Raw genomic sequence first — 26,288 nt, forward strand, 5'->3', positions numbered from 1 at the left:
ATGCCTTACTGTTGAATGATATTAAATTATCATGCCATTTGGAAACATAATAATCTAGTGCATGTGTAATATCTTTGAAACAAGATTGATTATCAATTGTTAAAAAAAAACAAAACAATTCTTGTGTGGTGGTTTAAATATGTAAAGCCCCATTCACTGTTTCAGTTTATACATTATTTATATTTCTGGAGTTGTAGTCCTGTGTAGATGCCGTCATTGACCACCATTCACGCCAGAAAATAACATAAAAACAGAAATGAAAATTACAAAATAAGTTTATTCATATAAACAACTACAAAATTCTATTAAATAAGGGTTGTTTTTTCCCAGCAGGAGACAATTTAGATCATATGGTATTACACTGTTTCACAAAAGCAATATCAAAACACAAACAAACAGATAATAAGTTATGTATCTGTATTCTTCACATAGCTCTTCTGCTTTGACTGAGTTTATAGAACTCGCTCTGTTGTAAGAGGAGGCACAACTGTCCTGAGATTCACCTTTTTTCAGATTTGGTCAAACTCATATGACTCTGCAAGAAAACATCTAAAGTTAATCCTTCTCTGTGGATTTGTTTCTCACACACCTTCCCACACAGGACAGTCCCAAATGGCCTCTTATTTACAAAGTATTTTGGAGCTGTGAAAACTGAGACTAACACTGCATAGATGATTCATTCACACCATCAGGAAGAGGAATGTTTTCTTTATTATTATTTCAGGGCTCCCAGGGTGATTGAGTCCTTCCCCTCAGAGGAGTATGTGAGCGAGGATCGCTTCGCGGCAGCGTACGAGGCGTAGGACGGGGCAGAGGAGGTGGAGGAGGAAGGCAAACGGGGCAGGGTGGACGTAGAGGAAGGGAGAGGTTGCGTCTGTCTGTCGGTGGGGCAGTAGGCCGGAGAGGAAGACCTGCCTTTGCTTTGCAGGCTGCTGCTGCTGCTGCTCTGCAGAGGGGAGCTGGAGGTTTTCGGGCCTCGCGTCAGGGACGACGTGGAGGAGCTCGACAGGGGCGAGGTCCTCATGCCGTAACCGAGGATACCCGTGCTCATCAGAAACTCCCTGGAGCCATAGGCCGGAGGCGTCAGTCCACGGGAGCCTGGGGGTCGGATGTTGTCCGGTGGTAGACTCCGCCTGCTGGGGATGTCGTAGATCCCCATGTCCGGGCCATAGAGCGCCTGGGATCTGGCTTGGAGACGCAGCATCCTCTCCCTCTCCTCCATCTCCTGTCTCTCGTGGATGGATGCCATGATGCTTTTTGAAAAGTTGTCGTAGCGCGCAGCAGCAGACTTCGGAGGTGTCAAGCTCTGCGGACCAAGATCACGGAGGCTGTCTCGAAGACTTTGAGAGGTCATGTCTCGCATGGCCAGACCTGGAGGTGGAACGTCTCGCGTTGCTACACTTTGGGATGCAAGGTCTCTCGGCATCAGCCCTTGAAAAGCTGGAGAAGGGTCTCTTTGAATGAAACCTTGGAAGGAGGGCGAGGGATCCCTTGAGGTGAGACCCTTCAAAGAGGGCGAGGGTTCTCGAGGCTGGGGAGACTGTCTGGTCATGCCCATAAACACAGGACTGTAGGCGTGAGGAGGGGTCCGCTGCAACACAGTCCCATCCGTGCCCAGGGTCATGAAGTGAGTGTGGTAGCTGACTGGAGGGGCCCCTCTCAGAAACTGAGGGTCTGCAGGGCTGATGAGGTTATCATAGGAGAGGCTGCTGCTGCTGCTGCTGCTGTGGTTGGCCAGCAGGCTGGAGGAAGAGACGATGCCCAGCGGGGGATTGGATCCCAAACCGTCAGCGTGCATGGCGTGCCGGTTGCTGTGTTTGAGGGTGAGGGAGCGGGAGTTGAGAGTCAGAGAGTTGAGCTGCAGCGAGCCAGGAGGCGGTGCTGGTCTGGAGGGGAGGCTGGACAGGTAGGCCCGCCTGCTGTCTGCCTCTCGCAGGGCTTTCTCTGGACTCAGAGCGGAGGTCAGGACTTTTGCTGTTCCCTTGCTGCTCTGATGTCTTCAGCAACTAAACAACACAATAAAACCCCAGACATCAGTATCTGTCAGACATGGATCCAAACCAAGAATTACATGTTATGGATCATGCTCCTACAATCTAACAATTTAATACCAGACTGAAAAGCACCTGCTCCGGGGGGATGGGTGATGATCCTCTGGATATGGCCTCCAGGACTGGCCGTAGCTGTGGCACAGTGGGAATGGATACAGGAATGATGGATTTGGTATGATGTCCCATCTCTGAAAAAGAAGTCACCTTAGGATTAATTACAGGTAACAGTATAGAAAAATCCACAAATACAATCCAGCAATGACACCATGAAGGACAGTTTTAAAGGAAAAGGCTGACAATAATCTTCTGAAGCTAAAGCCACTCAGTCCCCAGCTCTACTGAATGTCTGAATCTTAAAAAATGGATCACAAATATATACTTTAATATATACTTTACATCTTTTAAAAAATCTTACACAATTTGTTAAAGCAGCAGGGCACTGTAGTTTTTGGTAAACATTACACAAACAGGGATAAACAGTGTATTTGTCTGGGACTTTTTTCAGTCGCGGATGAATACACATTTGGTGCACTAGCCAGTATTTATGGCACAGTATGTGTGTGGGGTTGACAGGAAGTGCCCATGTACATTGCAGTGAACACACAGACATTATAAAGAGAATAATTGTTCGTGCTAATACAAATATGTATGCTGAGGAAATAGTGCTGTGTCTGGTTATCACACTGTATATTTGTCATTCTACAGTACCATCCATGGCAGCTAGATGGCTTTTCAACAGGCCATGGTCTGGTTTTGGTGGCAGTGGTGGTGGAGTTTTCAGCTGCTTGATGTCTGACAGCTCGACAGCTCCGGCTGAGGTTTGCTGGCAGGATATTTAAAAAAAAAAACAGAGAGACATGAGGGATCTAATCGTGTCCCTTGACAAGTGAGCTCACAATCCTCAGACGTTGTGTGAGGAAATATTTAACTGTTCATGCATACTTTAGTTTGGAGGTCTTGACTCTGTATCCCGTTGTCCCTGACTTTCACCGGCATCTGCCTGCTGATCTCTGGTCTCAGGAACGGAGGTTGAACGTGGATGAGCGTTTTCTTATAGGGCCTTGCTGTGTACCTGGTGTCACAGGACAGACAGAGACAGCAGGTCGGTCAGTGTGGTGTACAGCTTCCTAAACTGGCAAAGATGAATTAGGAGGAGAAAAAAATGGCTCTCACTTTGGAGAGATAGGACTGCAAACCAGATACTCCAGGTTGTTACAACAACCTCGTGTGAAAGGATTTACTCCACCTTGAAACTTCCCAGTTACCTGTGGAATCATTAAGTGATAAAAGTGCACCTGTTAAACGTATTAGTCCATGAAAATACAAAAAGTCTTTATTTATTACATATTTTTCACTTATTTTAGATAAATGCATCAGAATAACACCACTGTGAAGACCTGAACACTGATTTTATTGATATAATTCACTAATTTAATGAGACAGTAGTTGAATATTTTGAAAATAACACTGACTTGTTCATTTGTGGTGCGCCCTCTGGACACAAGGTACAAGTGGAATCCAGTGAGACCAAGGACCGGGATAAGAAACAGCCCTGATATACTGATCACTACCAAACTGGAAATGCTGATAAGGAAAACTGCTTTAGATAAACATTTACACATATAAAAGAACAAACACACACACACACACACACACACACATACACGGTGTGAATAAGGATACGTGACAGTGCAGTGCAGCTTCCATAATTCGTCCATGTGGTGCAGGATGTATATGAGGCCAAAGGTGAAGACGCAGATCATATGAACTGTCAGCGACGACAGAAACAGGAAGAAGTAGCGGTAGTTGCGCCTCCCGATGCAGTTGTTCACCCAGGGACAGTGATGGTCAAAGTCCTGGGAGGAGATTGTGGATAAAAGAAATTAACCAGAGTCAGAAAACAAAAAAAAAAAAACATATATAACTCACTCTAACATCCACTGTGCTTTCTAAATACACTTTGTTTAATAGATTCTGCCTGAACTGTTTTTCAAATCGCATTTCTACTAAGACTACAAAGGATCTGAGAAAAGGATTAACCTGATTAATGAGAACTCTCTCCCCCTCCATCACACTCTGTCCATCACTCACTGCAGAAATCCCCCTTTATTGACTTTCCTCACACACACGCTGATACACTCGCTCCTAAACACTTTTCTCCCTGATCCGTCCACTCATGCCTCATATTTTCTCACTCTTACCACTAATTTCCCTCATTTAAATTCTCCATGTTTGTAGTATTCCTTAGTGGGAAAAAACTAGCACTATCAACACCATTTCTCTTCTCCATGCACTAACCTCCACACAGTGATCGCAGACGCTGCAGTGCGAGCAGCGTGGCGGTCTGTAGAAATGACACGAAGCGCACCACTTCATCCGCACCTGGACGCCCTTCACGTCCACGTTCTTGTACAGCGGAGCGCGGAACTCGTCGTCTTTGTCCTCATCCTCATTAGCTGGGACACAGTACATGAAAGTGCAAAATTACACTTCCACAAATCAAAAAGAAAGTTATTTCCCCCCACTGTAAGCATAACGTCACTTTGATTACTAACCGACTGGGAGGACACCAGCATCCATAAAGGTTGCCATGGTGAAGTTGGCCAGCACAAAAAGGAAGAGGATGGCACAGCATGGTGGCACAGCAGGGCAGATGGTCACAGCCAGCCACGGGCATCTGAATATACACACACACACACACAGGAAAAAAAATGAGGAAAACAGTTTCCTGCTCTTGTCAGTGAGTGCTCAGTCGAAGCAGAATTTGTGACATAAATCAAGGGTTTGAGAGTGTTTCTGAGCCCAGCAAGTATCCATCCCTTAGAGGTTAAGGTTAACACAAATCAGGGCTACAACAAAGATTTTGAGGGATAATCTTCATCCCATTTATTCTGATGGGAGCAGTGGATCCCCAAAGTAATTGTTTACAGTAAAAGATAAGCATGTATTAGTGTGTGTTCATCAGTGCCCACAACAAGGGATTAAATGACTGGGTCTCTCCTGATCTTCCTGAATGTTTCTGCACCCTGCAGCAGTGGTAAGACGTTCACTGCATCTGTGTTACATAGGGATGCAGGTCTCTTTACACACAAAGGCCAGCAAGTAAGGATTATTTTTGATACTGATGAATCTGTTAAATATTATTTGATTAATCATTTGGTCAGAAAATGATGAAAAAAAGCCATCATGTGTTCCCTTAGCCCAACATGATGTCATCAGATCTCAATATAATATAATAGATATCAAATAAAGGCATAAAAGTACTGCGAACAACAACAATAATAATAAAAACTTGTCAGGCTGTCACATTACCGTCGCCCAAAATCCTTTGGAAGATCACATTTATAGCTCCACTGACCACTGGAGCTGATGTTAAATAAAATTTTAAGTATTTTCAATGATATAAATTGAGTTTTGAAAGAATGCTGTAGTGATTCTGGACTGATAAACTAATGTTAAATCTTAGAGAACCAGGACTTAGTGTGTGAGTCTATGTGTGTGCGCGGATGAGCTGAGTTATACTGAAAGGGAGTATGATTATATCTCCACTGTGTGAGATTAGAGGGAGGGGCAGTGTAATCAGGTTACAGTGGTAGACAGAGAGGAACAAATATTCACTGGATTATATTAACAGTGTTTGATTGAACATCACATGTTTAACCTACATACAGTATATACTGTACAGGAATTTTTGTATTTGAAGAATAAAATCTTTACGTTTTTGGTATGTTATCAGTATAGGGAGCGATACATAATAAAATAACGTACAGTGTCAGGTTACAGTTCCCATACATATTTTTTCAGGTAAACCATAAACACATATGAGTGATTAAACACAAAGTCTGATGAAAAGTGAAAACTGACAAAATTAAACGTCATCTGTCTCAATTATGTGCTTCATCCCAGTGCATCTACAATCCTCAAACCCCACGCCCTCACCCCACCCCACTTTTCCTCCGGCTGGCTTTAGTCTGTGGGGGAGGGGTCTTTCCACCACCCCTTCCCGTCCCAGGAGGAACGCCTGCTGATGCCGTGCCAGCTGCAAACCCAGTAATCCCTGGATTATAAACTCTGGATTACAGACCATTTCTGCCAGTCCAGTGCATTGTGGATTCACTCCTCCGCTAGATGCTAAGCACACAGAGCATGCAAGTCAAGGCCCACCATATACATATACATATCACAGCACGCTATAACATATACTGTACGCCATGAGATAAATCCAATCAATTCACTTCTGATAGTCTATAACTGCAGAGGACTCAGATGATGCCACAACATTCACTGCATTTGCTCAGAGGATGATGAGGAAATACAACAAGAATTTCAACTGTAGACTTCAACACATTTAGCATAAAGAAATTATCAGAACCTTGTGAAGCAGTGACTGTGTGACAAAAAGATTAAGGAGCCTAATATGATCCCCCACCCCCCACCCCAAGGCTGCTATTCAGGATTTGTGTGCGAGTTTCTCCCACTAAATATGCTTGTGTTTGACATGTGCTTAAACTGTCATAGCTGATCGGTTACATTAAGCTGGGTAAGTGGAGCTGGTTAGTTAATTTAATGCTCTTCTCATCATAGTCTGCTTAAGTGAAACCCACAAAACTAATATGATTTTCATTGTTAATTCTAATCTACTGTAAAATGATTACTCTGGATGGATAGATGGATAGAGATAGATAGATAGATAGATAGATAGATAGATAGATAGATAGATAGATAGATAGATAGATAGATAGATGCCTCTGCATGGACAGTGAACCCTACATCATTGGTCTGAGACCATCTGGACCGCAGGGGAGAGACAGTTCATTACACTGCAGCATGGCAAGACAAGCCCCACCTAATGAAACAGCCTGGGCAGAGCTGTATTAAATCACACAGAACAGTAAGCTGCTCTGCAATCTGCACACTGCCCTCATCCCCGCAGTGGGTCAGTGGCACAGCAGACACTGCGCAGTGTCGGTCAAGCGGCGAGTTCGCTACAGGCTGGCAACCATGAGTGGGTGGGTGGGTGCGTGGTAGCGGTGGCTGGGGGTGGGGGGGGGCTTCTTCCAGAAAACACTGGTTGCAAATAAATACTCAAAACTGATCTGTGATCTGTGACCTCTGTGTAGTCCACATTTCGTCTTTGCTCACTGTGCACCATCGAAAAGAGGTGACAGCACTTAGTGTGGCTGTATAAAACTACTACATACAAGCAAAGCCATTTTAATATAATTCAGTGTTCTGAACACACAGTTTGTTCAGCTTAACTGCTTTCACTGCTTATGCTTGTGCTTATTTTATGACATTGTAAACTGTAGCAATTTTCAGCATAAGTGAGCACATTTTATTGTGAGGAAATCTAGGTTTTTCTAGTTGCAATATATTTCAGAATTCTACAAGACAAGGTTTACTCAGTAGATAAGCAAGAATTTCTGAGTCTGGCCAGAATGAAACTTAATTAGCGAGGGACATTTTTCAGAGTCCCTCTGATGTCTGTGGTCTTTGTTGGGGCGTGGTGACCTGCCTGAGTTTAACAATGCACAAAACCTTAAACGCTAACCCAAACAAAAGTTCACGGTCAGAGGAACAAAAGCAGGAAACCGGCAACTGATGAATTTTTATCAGGCAAAGGAAGACAAAAGGGCCTCTACAGTTCTAAAGGTCGTTCTTTTGAGTCCACCAAAACCTGCAGTAGGAACAGAAATGGGAACATGCATGCTCGCACTACTTACGCAAACACTGATAATTGCGTTACCAGATGAAACATGATTTCTTCTGCAGTGGAGACTTTGTTAAAATAAAGTGTTCATGAGACTGAGGTGTGAACACAGGGGCTGATTGGCTGGCGTTCCACAATTACTATAATGTTCCCATGATTCAGAGTAACCAGGGTAAAGGCCAGGGTGATGTCCTTTTCACTCAGTGTTACTGACGCGGGGCGGAACGGAGCGTGGCACCTGTCCATCTCTGCTTTTTGGAGGAAGGGAGTCGCTCCAGCTGCAGCTGCTGACTTGGCAGATACGCAGGATATCAAACAAGTTATTGCTCATATCAGAGAACTGTGATATTCGCTGGCAGCCGACGAGACACTGAGTTTCTGCCAATTTTCTCCTGAAAGACAGTGTCTCTAACTTCCTGCTTAGCACTGATATGAACAGCATGTAAGTCTACTGTTCTGACTCTTGCCTGACACTCACACACAAGTTGAACCTGCAGAGCCAGTTAGATGGTGAGGTTATTTAGAGGTCAATACACACTAGTCCAGGTGCATTTAGAGCCCATGAGGTCAGAAAATCTGAAGCTCTATCCTACTGGACTGTTAATTAAAAAAACATTTCCAGGTTATAATAAGGTCATTTCAGCCCAAATGCATCTCTCGTCCCATAAGACGCAGATTCATCACTCGTTCGTTCAGTCATTTGCAGTGTCCCGGTTTTTGCTGGTTTAGCACTGCAGTCCCAATTAAGTGATCTCTTTTCAATCCATCACGTCAGCAGGCCATTGATTTTTTTTCCCCCCTTCCTCTTAAAGAGTATAGATGGAGTCAGTCTGGATTTCTCAACCTTTTTCCTGGCCCACGATTCTGAGCGCCAAAAGTCTCATGACTGCGGCAATTAAGACGGCTGTCAAATATCTGCCGATGGTAAATTCAAAGATCACACACTCCTGCATTTTTCCAGATGGGGGGGTGGGGGTGGATGGGGGATCACATGGCATCAGCCAGAGGATCCTAATCCCCGTACTCCCAATCTGGTGTCAGATTCCAGTGGAAACGGTGCACGGATGGAGAATACAGGAGAAACTAGGACAGATATGGTTACGGAGGTCAAGGGTCAGTAGACTGGAATAGAGCTGATGAGGTGGCAGCAAGTCGATAGCGGATATCTGAGGGTTTTTCCATATAGAAATTAGGGTGCTTTCCCTCTTCTTTTATAGTTCTTACTGGAGGCCTATATAAGTAAAGGCTTTAAAATGCTCCATATAAAGAAATCAGACAAACCTGCAGCCATCATTTGAATTGGATTCTAGGGTATTACAGGATATTGTATTTATTTTTTCTCCCTGCGTGCCAGTGTTGCCATGATTGGAGTCTCACAAATGGGCCAACATAAGGAGACATTTCCACCAAGTGTTGTATTGAAACTTAAATTTCAATCAGACCCTCATACAAACAGGTTTTTAAAAAGCTTTTGCAGAGCGTGTATGCGATTTCCTCCAGCTAAATTTATGACACATGTGGGTCAAAATGACACACTGATACATGCTGATTATCCCCCCTGAACTGTGCTCACTCTGAGTCCTCAGGGTGCACCGGGCAGGCACCCAGACTACAGCCACACACCCTGAGCCAACCGGGTCAGATGTTAGCCGCCCCCGATGGCTCTGCCTTCAGACTGAAGGGGAAGATGGTGCCTTTTAAGCCTCTTTTTTAATGAATGCAGGAGATAAACTGAAAATAAATTTGTAGAGTTGATACTAAGTGTTTAAAGACGCCAGAGAGGAAGATAAGGACAGCATTTTACAGTCTCAGTTAAACCCCACATGCAACATATACAGACATGTTTGAATGACAGGTACCTGAGGCATGATGGTTGAATAGTGATGGGTGTCTGTTTGAAACACATGGATGGGTATGAGTTCTCCGTGGAGCCAAAAACCAACAGTGCATGTCACCAACTTTTCATTTTCTTGGGGTCGCACTTACGTGAAGACGAAGAACAGGGAGGTAGAGCCGACCAGGAGGCAAGCGGCCGTGCACACCGGGATGAAGGCGCTGGGTTTCAGCGAGTCGGCGCCGCTGGCGGGCATCCTGTCCTGTCCTGTCCTCTCCACACTCACCACCAGCGTACTCTCATACTAACGACAAAAAAAAAAAAAAAAAAACGACCGTGAACGCACCGGGATTAAGTGTCGTTGTTCGTCTGTGTGTATTTCGGATAAAGCCCTTCATCAATCACAGAGCGATGGAAAACGAAAATCATAGTCAAATGGGGATAAAAAAAGAATTTAAAGCTCTCCAAAAAAAGAAAGAAAAAAGAAAGAAAGAAAGAAACACCACCACCACCCCGCAGCAGCAGCAGCAGCGGTCCAGCAGCCGGTCTTGTCCTGTCTGTCCCGGCAGGCAGCGGCGCACAGATGCCGCCTCCGGTTTATCCCAAAGGTGGAGCTTTTTACTCCTGAATGACGCGAGGCACTACTACACACTGACTGAGACCCCCCGCTGTGACCTGATGAACACTTAGAAAAAATAGAATGAGATGTAAGCTTTGCCGTTATTTCTCACCACCCCATGAAATTAGTCAACCACGACCACTGTTCATGTTAATAAACAGTTCTAATATATAAGAGTTATAACCAAAATATGATCTGATGTGGGTCAGGGGAGCAGTGGGGGACACCATTAGGTGATTAATACTGAAGCATCAGTGTGCAAGTAGCACGTTACTGTTGCAGCTGCTGGAGATGGAGCTAATTAGAACTAGGTCATGTACAATTAACATTTATTGAAATGAAACCATACCAAGTACCTCACAATTGTACTTGAAGCATCCTTTACGAAAGTGCAACTAAAAGCTTTGTCAGTGGTAAATAAATCATTTATTAGTGCTTTATAGTATAGTTATGACTTAAATAAGAACAGCTTTTGGGTTGCCAGGTTGTGGAAAATCCTCCTCCAGCATCACTCACTTTGTCCTTTTATGGAACTTTAACTTCATCGGGAAAACAAATGGATTGTTAGTCCACTTACCAACTGCAAGAGGTTTGCAGAGCATCTGGGCCAAAATCCATTTATTAACGACTTATTAACGTCAACAACTGCAGACTGGGTGGCTTTTTAGAAAGTGAGAAATCCATGTGCTTTACCCTTAAGGATGCCTGACTAGAAAGAAGTGGCAAAAAGTTCTGCCGGGATTAAACAACAACCTCTTATACTTCAAAAAAGAAATGGGGTGGGGTGGGGGGGGTGCAACCACTTTAAGAAATTGCTATCAGACAGTGAGCTGCAGTGTTTGTGAACTTCTAAAGAGAAATTCACAAAATTTGTGTTGCCACTGGGGTGTAAAAATCAAGTGTTGCTGGCGTGGAGAATAAATGAGGCTCTCGCTCTGTGGCAGCTGTAAGCAGCCGTGTTGATTTCTCGCAAACCTAAAAGGAGAGTTGAACTGAAGTTAAGATCTCATTTGCATGCGGGAACTCAACCCAAAAATCTAATGGGTCAACATAACAGAGTCTGTTTTGTCAGATTTTGCTATGAGGCATTAACTAAACTGCTCTAAAGCACAGGAATAACAATGATGAAATACACCTGAAGTAACATTTTGTATATTATTTATCAGAGGATTGAGTGGTGGCTCTCCAGGGGCTTTGATCGCTGCACTCCCACAGTGAATGCTCAGATTTTAGTCAGGGGAAGCTACTTGGGAGGGCCTGTCATAAGAAAAAAAAAAAAACACCTCCATCTCAGTGGGACTACATGATTAAGGCTCCATGAGGGAAAACAAAATGATAAGACATCAGATGTGACTGGGTTGGGCTTCTTACTATCCTCTATAAATGTTAAAAGACCGAAGCATCCCACATACTGAGCTGTGAGACCAGTCAGGCTTCTGTCATCTGAGAGCGAAGACAAAGCAAAATTGTCGCCTGATCTTTAAAACGATGGCTGTAGAAGAGCTGGTTGAGTCCATCATCAGAGCTCTCATGTTTCTAGCAGGGATCCTGGGAAACAACTGGCTGGCTATACGCTCCCTGCCCAGACAGAAGTCAGGCATCCGCACCAACGAGGTTTTTTTCATCAACCTGGCCGTCTCCAACCTCATCACCAACTACCTGGTGGACCTGCCCGACACCATGGCAGATTTTGCCGGCCGGTGGTTCCTGGGGCAGACCTTCTGCGGTGTGTTTCGCTTTTGTGCCGACCTCTCCGAAACCAGCAGCATCTACACGACCTTCTTCATCAGCGCTTTCTGGTACCAGAAGCTGGTGGGCTCCCTGAAACGCGGGGGAGCGCCCGTGCAGCTGGACAACCTCTGCCTGGTGGGCTGCCTGCTGGCCGGGAGCTGGACGGTGGCCGTGGTCTTCAGCATCCCGCATTTTTTCTTTGTCACGATTGAGGGAGCAAATGAGAGCCACGAAGACTGTGTTGATGTCTTCCCTAATGCAATTGCCCAGCAAACCTACGAGATCTTTTACTTAACCCTGGCTAATGCTCTGCCTGTTGCAGGGATTGTATTTGCCAGCATCCAAATTGTCATCACTCTGCTTCAAAACCAGCGACGCATACGGGGTCACAACACTGACCATGGCAAGGAAATCGTTAAAGATGAAAACAAGAGCATCAAAAACAAAAACGACCAGAGTTCTGCCAGTGCCGATTCTGCATCAGGCGCCTCAAAAGATCTCAAAGATTCCCAATCCCTGAACACCGTTTATACAGGCGTACCTGGCTCTTCCTGTCCAAATGAACAGTCCGGTCGCAGTTCCCAAAGCTTTCCCTCCAAAAAGGAAGCAAACGCCGACAGCAGAGCTGGAGCTCAACCAAATCCTTCAAGGCCCGGACAGGTGCCAACTAAGGCCAGCATGAGCTCGAGCACTCAGGTGAGGGCGGCCAAGAGCGTGGTGGCTGTGGCCAGCGTGTTCCTGGTCTGCTGGCTGACACACCTGCTCCTGCGCATCACCAACAGCGTCCACACCTCGTCGATAGTGGTGGAGGTGGCCAGCTATATCGCAGCCTCCTACACCTGCATCATCCCCTACATATACCTGTACGGAGTGAAAAAGCTTTCTTGCTCGTGTAAAAGGTAGAAATGTGCACATTGCATTCATACTGCTGTACTCACTGTTAGTGTTTTATTCAAGAGGTCTTCAACTTCTAATGTTTGCCTCTCAAATCCACTCAGGAAGCCCCAAACCCCTAAAAGAAACCTGCATATTATCAGGGTTCCACAGTTTTGATATGAGCAGTCTGATGATCTCAAGAGTCTATCATCTTTTAAGTGTGAGACAACATTGTGATCCTTACTTAGTCCTTACCTATCCTTATCTAGTCCCTGTATGTAAATCTTACTATCCTTCATCGTACATATGATACATAAATGTAATATTCGGTGTTGCTTTTCACATTATTTAAATGCTTTATCATTTGTTCAGTATTATTTTTCAACTATGAAGCACCTTTACTTTGAAAAGAGCAATGTAAAATAAAGATTATGATGTTTAGAAAGCAAAAAAGGTACATTTAATATGATGATGTTGTCACACTGTGGATTCTGACAGCACAAACCTAAATTTACTCTACTTATATTTTGTCTACAAAGATGCTTTAAGTGCCTTGCATCATGAATTTGAACATTATTTCTTGTTAAAACAATAAGGTGAGCAGGATCATGATGCGTATAGGAATAATTCTTGATTAGATGGAAGTGGTGGGACTGTAAACACTGATTCTGTTATTAGTTGATATTCATGTTATTTGCATTTGTGGAGGTTTAGTGATTCGCTACGAAATTAAGAGAGAAATCAGCCCAGCATCAAGTCAAGTCATTTTATTTTTCATGAGGCTAAAAATTAAACATAATTGTATACTAGAGTGCACAGCTAATTGGAGAAAAAGACCTTTGGCAATTACTGCCCTGTTGGTGATGACTGTAAGAAACCCTGAGTGCTGTTATCAAATTAAAGATAATTACGTAAACACAAACAGTGACGACGTTGGGTCTGTTATTGGACTCCCTCTGCAGTGTCACATCATCAAAACTCAGTGGCTGAATCCTGTAATTATTTAGAAAAACCTAACGCAAAACTCTAAGAACATGAGTTTGTTGGTTCATAGGTAACAAGTAGCTGCTGTGTAGTGTTTTCAAAACATCCTCATGCACAGAAGCGATGACAAGTTTTATTTCTTTATAAAAATGTTTTATCAATTTTTTTTTCCTCAAGGCCAGGCCAAAGTTGTCAGTGCAGCACGGTGAACTGCACTTTGTTAAAAAAAAAAAAAAAAAAAAGTTCTACATTCAAAACAATCACAAAAGCACTCATACACGACGGCACTGTTAAATGTATCAGCCAAGTAGACAAACTGCTCACTGTAAATGATACACATGGAAATAATGTTTGTGTGAATAACCTTTGGCAGAAGGGTCGACATTATGGCCAAGTTATTTACATAATTACAACATCCAACACTGAACTGTTTGTTTGGAGGCAAAGTAGAACAAATTTTTTCCCCTGTGGTGAAAAGGCTTTAGTCAGGTAAAGCATATGAAAATATCCCCGATCGATCGTCAATAAGTGCATCTTCAATATACGAAAAATAACCTGTAAAATTCAGAGTGATTTCTTTATAAACACGGGTAACTCATATCTTGTCATATTTCGTTATCTGACACAGCTATTTGCTTACAATGCGAACAACCACCAGCGTCTTGTAGCATTCCTGCATAATGTTTTGACTTCTAACAAAACGCATTAAATAAGTTATAAAATGTGTCTCCCTCATTTTTTTTTTTTTTTTTTTTTTTTTTTTTAACCAGAAAACATTCTCCTGCTCACACTGTCCCTAAAAAACGAGCACTTGGGCTGAGGAGAAAGAGGCAAACTCTACTGTGGAATACAAACATCATCATGTTGTGTGTGCTGATAACGTTATCACACTTTTTAAATCAGCTGCTGAATTAAGGCCATCAGTGTGAGATCCAGAGGTCACCTGTCCCTTGTCCTGATGGAGACCGTCATTAGTGACGTCAGTGGAGCTTCTCCAGCTTCGCCTGCAGCGACTTGAAGTTGCCGATGGTTTGCTGAAGGGCCGAGTTCGGGCTGAGAGACTGCAGCTCCACGAGGTATCCACAGATGTTGTCAAGACACACATTAGTGAATCGGCGTCTGAAAATAAGTGGAGAACAAACTGTTTACTGCAGGTTAATTACAGGTTTTCAGTCACACGCCAGGCACTACTGGGCTCACTGGTTTTACTGCATTCAATTTTTTTTTCCATGAAAAACTGTATTAGGTGCTGTAGCTGTTCCCTCTGTCTATACTGGCTATAAATACATCCCTTGTGTTCCAGAGCCCGGCTCAAGCTAATACGAGGTTGAAACAAGACTGGGTAAGCCAAAGTGGGGATGTTCCAAAGTTAGTTGTTTTAGTGAAAACTCCCTCTTTGTGTTTCCCAAGACAGTGATTCTGTGCTAAGCTGAGGTAGAGAGACACAAAGAGGGTAATTTGTACTAAAAAGGCCATAACGTAGGCATATATCCTCTTGATTTGACTCACTCAGACTGTAGAAGCGTCATATTATCCTCAGCTCAGCATTTTCATGCATTTTGTCACCCATTACTTCAATTTAAATCCCATAAAATTCCATGAAGGAATTTCATTCAGCCAGTATAGACAGGAGGAACAATTACAGCAACTAATATTTCAGCATGAGTATTGTTTTGAGACAGACTTGAAAAGTGTGATCCTATTCTTTGAACAAGTACAACAAGCAGTTCTGATCTAAAGCAATCTAACCTCACGGAGAGAAATTATCATGATACAAACAAAACATCAAGCATGACCAAACATCAGTGGGCATTTGGAGTTTAAGGATACTGTGGTACTGTGTTTTTGAATGCCTAAAAGTAGCTGGTGTTGGTAGCACACAAGCAACTGACAGACGTGATCTGTTGCCTGGAAACAGCAAAAATGCCTCTAACTGAGGGAAAAATATATATATAGAAAAAAAATCAAGATCAGAGTTGTATTTCAATTGTAGTAAACTGGCTGCTCTTATTGCAGATTAAAATCTCCAGGTGCTATAATGCACTTTGAATGTAAGTCAGTAATATTTATCATCAGGCCAGTCATTCAAAACAACTGCACTGAAGGAGCTACAAACTGAAGTATTTCAGAAGAAAATTATCTCCCTAATGCAGTTTCCGCCTCTGTCCCGGTTATTGTATGGCTAAACAGAAATGTTCGAACTAAGCATGCTTTTTATTAAAGCATTTTGTTTCTTGGTGTTATCCAACACCACTATGTACAGTTACAGGATTTTATCTAGAGCAGCTTACAATAAAGTGAGCAAGTGGGAACTCTTTGGCAGGATTCTGCATTACTTGAATTTTATCAAGATGCTACAGGCTTATGCTAATGTCTTTGTAAAAACCAGGCCATCACTGGAGCGCCCACTACAGGCCAGCAGCTGAATATCTACTCAGAGATGATTACCTGTCATAGGTTGGTACTCTGCTGGGATCATCCACATATCCTGAGAGAAGCACATGGATACACTCCACCAAGTGAAGAGGTTTCCTCAGCCGCTGCCAGCAGGGATCCTACAGGTGAAAAGGCAATGAAGCAGGATACTGGATTAAGCGAGAGACGATTTGGTCCTCATCACAAGAACAGAATATTTTACATCTTTAACTAACGTCAGATGCACTGAAATGTGATATTTGATCTGAAGCATGTACCCGTGTTTTGAAGAGTTGGTCATAGACCTCCAAAAGACGTGGCAACTGTACTCCGATCTCCTGCATGGTGGAGGTGACAAATCCCACGTCCCAGTTGAGTCGACACACCTCCTGCTCCAGAAACTTAACAAGGAACTCTACAATCGCAGGACACATCAACACATAATCAGCACTACATACTCAGCAGCATGTTCACTGCCTCTAACACAACCGATTCTGTGCATGCATGCAAGCACCAGTGATGTTTAAAAATGAATCATTGTCTCCACAGAGAAGACAAGTTTGAACAGGCCAGTTGTAATGGGAGGATAATTAAGCAATCACCTAGAGCACCTGCATGACCCTACAGAGCTGTACCACAGAGACATGCTGACATAAATGATGCAAAGGGGAAGTCTAATTATATTACTGTTAACAAAATGGTGAACAGCAAGCTGGAAAATTCTAATTAGAGGAAAACTGCACATAATTGCAGGAAGGTATGAACGCTTACCCAGTGGGAAATATCTTGGTGTTCCAGCATAAATCTTTCCCAGTGACACCAGTTTCAAACTAAGAGACCTCATCCTGTCTGCTGGACTCATGGCCACGGTGTCTGCCAGTTCTGAAAGACAAGATTCAGAACAATCAGAAGTGATATTTAATGCACATTACGGCAAGTAAAATCAGGTTACTGAGGTTACACTTGCCTTTCTCCATGATCTCCTGCCACAGTGAGTGCACCAGGATTGGGTCAGAGTGCCCCGCACAGTGGATGATGGCCAGTTTGCACTCAGACAATTTGAAATGGTCGGCGAACTCCCCGTAAAGCTACACAAGGAAAAAGAAAAAAACATTTTTCCATCATCCATAAATAGCGATTTAAAATGACTCACTCCTGATTATCATTGTTCTGATGCTCCATGTTACCTTTGTGATGTCCATGAGCTCAGAATCCAACTGAGAGATGACATTTTTCACTGAGGGATGATGGGAGTACTGTCTGATCAGGGTCTCCTGAATCTGTACTTGGATACGCACCAGCTAGGAAGAGGAACCAGAGAGACAGAGTGATGACAATGCTCATTTTCACAGACGGATCATGTTTATTTCTACCACCACACACATACCTCCATCTTTTCCTCCAGCTCGTGAAGGAACTCTCCATCAGAAGCCTGAGCTGAGATGCAGGAGGAACTCTTAGCAGACAGGATGGCTCTGGCGATGTACTCCAAACGCTGCTTCAGAGAGATCTCAGTGCTGAATGATCAGAGAATGAACAACAAGGTACTTTTCTTAATAATGTCATTTAAAAAATAAAAAAGGAATGTGTGGTATATGATATATAAGGTAACAAGGGTACAGTGAAGGAGCCAGTGTTGAGCTTTGTTGATAAATGCTAGAGACTTGTTAAGTGAAAATGTTCTACTATAATCAGACTTATTATTGTTGAGTATCCAAACCTGTGCATGTCAGCGAGGCGGGCCAGTACATGAGCTGCCTTGCCAAAGTTACGGTTCTTCTCGTAGTAGCGCCACAACAGGTCCATATTGTGCACCTTGCTCTGGTCCTGCTTGATCATATGCATCAGGTGTTCCTCCAGGTAAGGAGAATTCACCTGGACAACAGGGGAAAAATGAAAGGGCAGCTATCAGACAGACAGCATGCAATCACACTGACATTGTTGCTTACTTTGGATATACAGAGGGCTATAGGGATATATGAAAGAATCCAAATAAAACAGGGATTATAAGAATGTGCAAACGCTACTTTTGAGTGATTTTTGCATTTACATTTCAAGTGTAAACAGATGATTACACTGTACATGTGCGAACTCACTACCTCTAGCAGCTTGTCAGTTAGGTCGGCCTGAATCAGCCAGTTGTACAGCGCTATGTGAAATAGCTCGTCCTGCGACCTCTGGGCCAGACCGAGCATCTGCTCAAACTACAAAGGAATGACAGATTTTCATTAATAATGCAGACCTCGTGCAAAGTTGTGGCAAGAAATAAGCATCAACTGTCCCCCTTATGACTCACGTGGGCTGTAGCTTCTTCATTACTGAGCATGTTGGGGTCAGAGGTCATGACAGGCGGCCCGGGCTGCTTCGGGACGCTGGGGGACTGAGGGGCAGCTTTGCTCTGGTTCACCAGCTCCTGCATGGTGTCCGTGATACACTTATAACAGGAGAGTCTGGAGTGGAGAGAGGAGGGGTTAAAAAAAAGGTTGGTAACAATCAGCTACAATGACACTGATTTGTGTATTGCTTCTTTCCTGTATTACCTTTCCTGGAAGGCCTGCTGTCCCACTCTGTCCTCCTCAGGCTCTCCATTCTTGTAGAAGTGGGGCCCCAGTCTCTGTGGATCCTTCTTGTCTGCTGCTGTGAGACACAGCTCAAGGACTCCCTCGTAGAAACGCACTGAGACAGTTTAACAGAATTAGTATTGGAGGACTTAAAAAAAAAAAAAAAAAAAAAAAAGAGGACATCTAACAAAATAAAAAAATAACAGCATTAGTGAACATATCAATTACACAAACACAGGAAGCAGGGGAGGCTCATGTGTGTCCCTACCTTGTCTGTACTGGGAGCAGACGAGCGGCAGGTCTGTGTGTTGGCTGATCTGCTGATAGAGACGTAGAGACTCTCTCAGTGTCCTCTCTTTATCTCCTTTATTCTGGATCTGCTTAGAGCTCTGCAGCAACTCATTAGCCTGAGTGGGAGACAAGAGCAACAATCTAAATACCAAGACAGTGAATCGGTGTTGGTGAATCAATACCTTTTAATGACCTTGATGCTCTCACAAGTATCCTCAAGATTGCAAGAGATACAAAAGCAAGACACAAAGACATCGATAAAACATAAAAACCTCAGGCCATCTGTAATAAAGACATATTTAACCATATTTACTGTTTAAAACAATTCAGTTTAGAATATTTTAAGAACTTTCAAGAAGCCAAAAACACTCTGTTTGTGTGTATATGTACCTTAGAGCAAACACTGTCATCACTGCTGTACAGCAGGGGACAGAGGTCCCGCAGGTGATTGCTGATGGCATCCACAGGGGCATTGTCTTTGATGTAGACATTAATGAGCGCTGTGATGAGTGCTCCAGACAGCTCCTTGCCTCGGATTACTACATCCTTAAAACTTGCTCCCTTCATCTGTTCTTGAAACTCCTACAAATGCAGAAGAAACAAAAAATGGCAGTGAGAAATGAGCACCGCTGGGAACATTGAAGAGCTCACATTGTGCACAAGGTTTCTGGCTGAAAATCAAAGGGTATTATATTCAGGGAGGCATGTGGATGAATATGCAGTGATGATGCATGAGCATCTGTTTGTAATGCAGGTGGAAGCGTTTGTGCACACGTTTACCTTTGGCAGTTCAGACATAATGAGGCTGAACTGATGATCGCAGAGAAGTTTCCAGAGGGCAAGAGTCTGATGGGAGCGATGCACTAACTGCTGGATGCCCTGCAGGGACACTTTCTCATAGACCTGAGCCTTGGCTTGATACGGAGATGGAAGCACAAAGAGACAAACACAGGAATTAGATGGTGTAAAGCCATAAGGTGGAACATAGAAAGGATGAACACAAAGTCTGTCCCATTTTTCTACATTGTTAATACATCAAATATATATATATTTCTGTGCGCTCAATTAATGTTAAATAAGATTCAGAATACTATTAATATTATTGATAAAATAATAAAAGGCCCTTGACAATATTCAGAAAAGCTGCACTCATAACTCACTGTGATATTTCCTCTGGAGCTCCTGCTGGACCTGCTGAGAGCTGGCTCCATCAGGGCGCATAAATCCCAGCAGCCTTTGCTGCAGGTTGGCAGGGGAGCTGAAACTAACAGGGAGAAGAACACATGTTATTTCAAAGAGATGAGAGACAAAACTCAGTTAAAACAGATTCTTTGCAAATTCTATTTTTACAAGTCATTTTTCATATTAGCTACACAGTCAATGTTTAGTTTCAATTTGAGGTCTTCTTCATTTAAACACAACTTTGATTTATTCCTCATTGCAGCTTAATAACAGACAGAATTACACACGTTTCACCAGTCAACTTGACAAATGTGGTCACAAATTTCAAGTGAGCCTTAAGAAGAAATTAACACTGAATCACAGGACAGAAAATGAATGAATGAACTTCAACACACTGATAAGTTATACATAAGACTAAGCAAGCAGAGAAGGAGCTCTTACCTTGCAGCACCAAGAGAGGACGGACTGAACTGAGAGTTTTTATCAAGAAACTCCCTTAAACCACAGAGCTCCAGAAGGACCAACTCCAGATCAAATGACCCAACGCTACTTTCCAACTGGGGAGACAAGAGGAAACAGTCAGCTTTGAAGTACCACTATTAATATTATCATTCCAAAAATGTACACTGATGCTTATGCTACTTACAATACTAACAGTCTGATTTCCTTTGCTCACAGCTTTCTCAACAGCAAGGCTCCCATCCCAAATATTTCTGAGAGGTAAGCAGGACCAGGAGAGAAGGACATGTTGTTCAGTAATGATAGACACCATCATTGCACATCAGCACTCACACTTCTGACTGAAGAGAAGCATACATGTTTACCCAAAAACAGGAGGTACTCACCCAAGAATGCGAGCAAAGTAGATGCAGATGCCATTGTGTTTCCCTGAGAAAATCACCTCTGGGCCAGCTGACATGGGCGTGATGGGGGCAGACCCAGAGGGCATCGGTGCGAAAGGTGTGGCCAGAGCTGGGGGTACGATGCCTGAGAGGAAAGTAACAGAAATTAAACGTGTCATGATTTGATGGAAATGATTGAGTTTGAGTTTGGTCTTTATTTGTACCAGTCCAGTGGACAGTATTTACTTATCATTTACCAGGAGCTGGAGAGCTCATCACAGGTCCAACAGTACTGGGAGACGTCATGGCTGCAGGGAATCTCATCTGTGCTTCTCCTCCATATCTGATCATGACAACAACAGAAAAGCTGCTTTTAATCTGTGTTTAGTGTGAGAAAATGTAAAGTATCATCTGTGTATTGAAAGTGTTAAGTGACCTGAAGAAAGCTCGGGTGGCCCATTGTGAAACCTCTCTGTCACAAGCAGCGCTGGAGCAAGCCAGGATCAGTGCTGTGGCACAAGACTGTTCCTCCTGTACAGAACAAAGTAACAACTCAGATAGGTAAATTTTTTGTGTGTGTGAGTGAAACACACCTGCACACTGGTCTAAGGCTGTGTGCCTTAATCCTGCAAGCAGACCATGTGTGTGTCATGCACGGTTTTAAGGATTACCTCTAGATAAGGGGATTACAAATTAATTAAACGGTGAACATCAGTGTTTGTACCCTGTGCAGCTTGAAGAAGCGCTCAATCTCTTCACTTTCTCCTCCAGCGCAGCTCACCAGCAGATGACGGAGCTGATCTACTGGCCGCAGTTTTTGGAAGATGTGACTCCCCTACAAAATTCAGACATAGTTTTATCACTTTAAGAAAAGACTGAGCACTATGCGTACAGCATGATGAGTCAAAGAAGCAGTTTTAACCTTTGCAGAAAGAAGGACAAACTTCTGTGGAGGGATATTGTGCTGCTGGACAACCACTGGCGAATCAGTGATGGGGATCTGTTCCTTGTTTAGAGGAGTAAAAATCTTGGTTGGCCTCTCCTCATTAAGGGCACAAAGAGCCCAAGAGTGTCCATCAACGTTACACATCATCTGTAACAGAACAGGAGAAAGAGAAGTATAATGAATGTTTTTTATTAGCCAGTATTTGATGGCTTTTAGCTGGTTAAACAAGCTCTTTGCTGACAAAAGTAATGTCATCCAAGATGTCAAGCGAAAAATGACAAATAAATCAATCAATCAATAAGCTAATAAAATGAGTAAATCAGCTACTGTGTTTTTAAGGTGTGTAAAGTAAAAGCAATGTGTATAATCCTGTACTGTAGGCTTCCTGGGTACCAACCTGTGTCTCCATCAAGGGTTTCTTAAAGGGAAAGGAGTCATGATTGATGCACCACAGAATGTCATTGTCCTCCGTCTCAGAAGCAGCCATTAGTAGAACGCCTATAAGACAAAAAAAAAAAAAAAGCATTACAAGCAAATCTGGATTCTTGCAAACACTTGTCCTGTATGCCAGTGAGCTGAACTTAGAACACTATAACAAAAACATGTTTGAGTTTTTTTCTGGTAAACTGAGAAGTAGCAGACCTTTGCTGTGTAGTGCCTTATGGACCTTTGACGGTTTCTGCAGGGTAGAAGATGCAGAAAATCCTGGTGGCAAACGAACATGAACCAAAGCTAGCAGGCTTGGTCGAGCTGCCACGTGCTTCTGGTGTGGAGGGGCAAAAGGTGTGGTGCTGAAGTAGAGACGCACACCTACAGAAACACAATTTGTGCGGGCACATGTAAAGAACAAGCATACTTCACATAACCCCTACACGTAAGTCGCAATTTCAGTTTATTTTCACTACTGTTCAGTAATCTTCACCTGCATGAGTGACAGCGAGGAGGTGACAGTCTGAGGACTCAGATCTATCAATCACAGAGATCTGGACAATGGGTTTGAAGACAGAACGATCAATTGTCCTGCAAAGGAAGGAGAGTTTCACAGAGACAGAAAGAAATTGTTACTTCCCCAGGAGTAGAGTTAATGACAGATGTGACAGAAACATTTGAGAAACCCAGACATACCTGGCTATGTTTCCAGCAGCTGCAACAATGGAGCTTTGTGACATGGTTGCCACACGACTCATCCCCTGCCCATCAGCACCAAGGTCATACACCTGCAAAAGCCAAATTGTTCATTATTGCAGCCCACTGACAATCACCAGTTTCCATGATGATCAGAAACAGCCTCACAGCTGATAGCCAATGTCATACCTGCAGGACACCTTTCTCAGAGCGTGTGAACAGAGTGTTGCGGGAGTTGTCAACAGCAATCTGCACAATGGGATCTGTGGAGCAACAGGACAACAAAAAGTTAAAGTAGAGTTTATTTGGATCACAGACATCATTTGCCCCACATGGGAATGCATCTCTTTCCTTACCGTCTTCAGAGAAGGAGAACTGGAGCACAGAGGGGATGAGGAAGGACAGAGAGCTTTTGGAGTGGTTGATTTTTCTGCAGCGCTGGCTTAGCCAGCCAGCCTCGGCCTGGTAGGCTATCTCATAGAGGCAGCCGTCCTTTCCTGCCATAAATATACGCCCCAGGTCTGTGGAGGTGATGGACAGGATGTATGTATTGTCCGTGGGGATTGAAAAGAGGGGGTCTGGTAGCAGTTGCATCCCACCAGACATACTGTCGTTCAATCCTAGACCAAAAAAGAGAGATACAAAGGTGACCCAGATAAACCATCACAGGTACATGTGGGTATTAATAGCACTGTTGCACAAAAATAGAAAAATGTTGGATATCAGTCCCCTTCATACTTCAGCCTGATGTCTATTCAAGGAACATATCAAGAAAAAAAACACATTTATCTATGTACTGGTTCTGAACAGTGTGCATATCACAGTTACAATGTGACACTGTTTTAACACAGCAGATGTCCTAATCTTGCACATTTGCCTAGCTAATGAATGTTTACCACTTCTTTGTATATCTGAGTATGTAAGTGGCATTATATTTAACTTATGCCTGCAAGCTGCCAACATTTTGAATGCTCCCTGTGGCTTTAAAACAGTTGGACATGTTTTACTGTACTGTAGCAACGTGTGATCATATCATTACAGGATTTCCACAAGGATTCAGGATAAGAGGTTAAACCCTTAAGGCTAAAGTTTCAACTAATTTGAGAACAAAGAATCTAGAGAAGAATGTTCTTCTCTGGCATCTACAAACTTGTATACTTAAGGGGAACAATTAAAATGCAGTGTTACTGTGACTGAGTTGTATGAAGGACTCACCAGCCTGGCTCTTAGGAAAGCTCAGCCCGAGGATCACTACATCCACTGAAGTGGCCAGTACTAAGAGGTAGTGAATGTGTGGCTGTAAAATCCCTGAGAAGGAAACACAAATCATAAACATCACTGAGATTTTAAAAAAAGTAAATGAAAACCAATGGTGAGTTTAAATGTCTATACATACCTTGTTTTGGTTTTACTAGACCCACTGCAAGAATGGTTTCAATAAGGCCATCAAAATAGGCCACATCTCCTCTGCAAGGAACACAACAGACAAAAATAAATAACTATCGTCACTCCAGGTTTGTTAATTAATTCTCAGTGGACTTAGTGGCACATCTAATTTCACTGTGTGCAGCTTGTTACATGTTATTTTTATCATGGATCTCATCACCCAATCTCCTAAACTATAAATATACTCACCCATCTTCATAATTCCACATGAAGATGTCATTGTCAATAGTAAGCCACGCTCGACAGATCTCGGGGAAAACTCCCATCATGCAGTTACATTGCATATCTATGAAATGGTTAAGCTGAAAGTCAAATTTCTTGGGTAACAAAAACAAGACCATTCATCTTTACAGTTTTCACCGTAAATGTGATGGATGAAAACTCTGCGTGTCCAACTGAAAGCACTCGAACAGTTTCTCTTAAATGACCAAAAGGATACGGCTGAACTGCTCCACCAGCTCAGGTGGCAGAGGGACTCGGCGGACTGCACTGAGCTCAGGGAGGTTTGGCACAGTCAGTAAACCTGGTCCTTGGAGAGGGTAGTCCATGTCTGACCCTCCAGAGAGGGATGGCATATCTATCAACACAATCAACAAAAACAATAAGTCTGATTATGCACTATCCACAGACTCAGCATTTTAGCACCAAATTCTGTGGTCAAATCGTAATGTCCCATTTAAATAAACATATTCTAGTATAGAACCGTGTGAAATTTGACGACCAGATGTATTTTGTCATCTTATATTTTCTATCTGTTGAAATGTGTTTTCCCTATGTAACCTTTAGTTATAACCTATTGAGACATTTGGTTTTAGTCATTGTATAACATGGCAGCCCTGGAGTTAACAGAAACACACAGCCTGGTAGCAACTATGAGATCTTTTCTTCCTCTTGTGCTCTATCCCTCCTCATGACTTACTGTGTGAGGGGACGCTGAGCAACTCCGACAGGTCAGGAAAGCAGCGGTCATCCTGTAGGTGTCTGTCAATCAGCCGGGCAGAGTTTTCCAGCGCTTCTGCGAGTGCAGCGGCGGGGCTGCTGGGTCCAGCGCTGGACGGCATGGCTGGGCTACCACTGTTTACGAATCTTTAGAGATAAAGGTCAAGAGCGTTAGTAAAGTTAGCCGAGGTGTCATACCTGAATAGCAGAGGAATATACTGCCAAATCCACTGTACTATAAGTTAGCTAATGTTTGCAAGCTAGTAGAGGGATACCGGTGAGTTAGCTAACTGCTAGCAGTACAACCTTACTATTTAGCTACAAGCTAAATGCTAGCTAAGTGTGAAATAAAGTGTTTTAAAGTGAATTCGATGCTTTACCCGACTGAAAATACTCCGCGTGACACTGACTTATTCGGCAAGGAAGTTTTGTTCACCGGCCCAGCTGTAAAATTTAAACAAATACATCCAACACACACACATACAACCAGCAGCCCGCCAACCTCATGCACAGCGGCAGAGGCGAAAGGTTTTTTTCCGGTGGATCATCTTCTTCTTCGTGCCCTTAATTTTCGCAGACCGGCCGAAGTAAAGCGTCGTGCTGCCACCCACTGGTCAATGTAAGTTTGTGCGTAACAGTCGCCAGGCAGGAATGCAGATGTACACACACACGTTTAAAAAACGATCATTTAAATAAATAAAAAAAGGCCGAATTTGACTGAACCACTTTCCCTAGC

The 26,288-nt window shown here is 43.3% G+C and overlaps 3 protein-coding genes across 4 annotated transcripts; 1 reads left to right on the forward strand and 2 right to left on the reverse strand.

The window, feature by feature from the left end:
- Window positions 1-257: 257 nt before the first annotated feature.
- zdhhc8a (zinc finger DHHC-type palmitoyltransferase 8a) lies at window positions 258-12,576 on the reverse strand. The gene is given in 12 exon segments (XM_018685214.2): window positions 258-1,870; window positions 1,872-2,006; window positions 2,127-2,239; window positions 2,760-2,874; window positions 2,994-3,123; window positions 3,225-3,316; window positions 3,524-3,626; window positions 3,735-3,907; window positions 4,350-4,507; window positions 4,607-4,728; window positions 9,748-9,899; window positions 12,487-12,576. Coding segments are annotated over 11 exon segments (2,400 nt in total). The 5' UTR covers window positions 9,852-9,899; window positions 12,487-12,576; the 3' UTR covers window positions 258-715.
- Window positions 11,028-14,571, forward strand: LOC108888963 (rhodopsin). The gene has a single exon (XM_018685215.2). The coding sequence runs from the start codon at window positions 11,703-11,705 to the stop codon at window positions 12,846-12,848; it is 1,146 nt and encodes a 381-aa protein (XP_018540731.1). The 5' UTR covers window positions 11,028-11,702; the 3' UTR covers window positions 12,849-14,571.
- On the reverse strand, window positions 13,574-26,099 carry nup155 (nucleoporin 155). 2 transcript variants are annotated; one of them, XM_018685213.2, is made up of 34 exons: window positions 25,933-26,099; window positions 25,533-25,699; window positions 25,053-25,190; window positions 24,803-24,899; window positions 24,564-24,634; window positions 24,383-24,475; window positions 23,524-23,787; window positions 23,357-23,430; window positions 23,168-23,259; window positions 22,965-23,062; window positions 22,685-22,852; window positions 22,440-22,540; window positions 22,019-22,189; window positions 21,821-21,931; window positions 21,533-21,627; window positions 21,354-21,439; window positions 21,100-21,241; window positions 20,901-20,967; window positions 20,696-20,811; window positions 20,233-20,336; window positions 19,853-19,986; window positions 19,463-19,654; window positions 19,050-19,188; window positions 18,761-18,896; window positions 18,517-18,670; window positions 18,320-18,424; window positions 17,941-18,095; window positions 17,608-17,737; window positions 17,408-17,521; window positions 17,188-17,308; window positions 16,992-17,102; window positions 16,499-16,635; window positions 16,254-16,360; window positions 13,574-14,924 (listed from the first exon to the last, which is right to left on the reverse strand). In XM_018685213.2, the coding sequence occupies exons 2-34, from the start codon at window positions 25,672-25,674 to the stop codon at window positions 14,786-14,788; spliced, it is 4,104 nt and encodes a 1,367-aa protein (XP_018540729.1). In that variant the 5' UTR covers window positions 25,675-25,699; window positions 25,933-26,099; the 3' UTR covers window positions 13,574-14,785. The 2 variants fall into 2 exon arrangements, with proteins under 2 accessions (XP_018540729.1, XP_018540728.1); XM_018685212.2 differs by having other exon boundaries at window positions 18,317-18,424.
- Between the last annotated feature and the right edge of the window lie 189 nt (window positions 26,100-26,288).

Source organism: Lates calcarifer, linkage group LG9 (genome assembly GCF_001640805.2).
Source record: "Lates calcarifer isolate ASB-BC8 linkage group LG9, TLL_Latcal_v3, whole genome shotgun sequence".
Taxonomy (NCBI): Eukaryota; Metazoa; Chordata; class Actinopteri; family Centropomidae; genus Lates; species Lates calcarifer.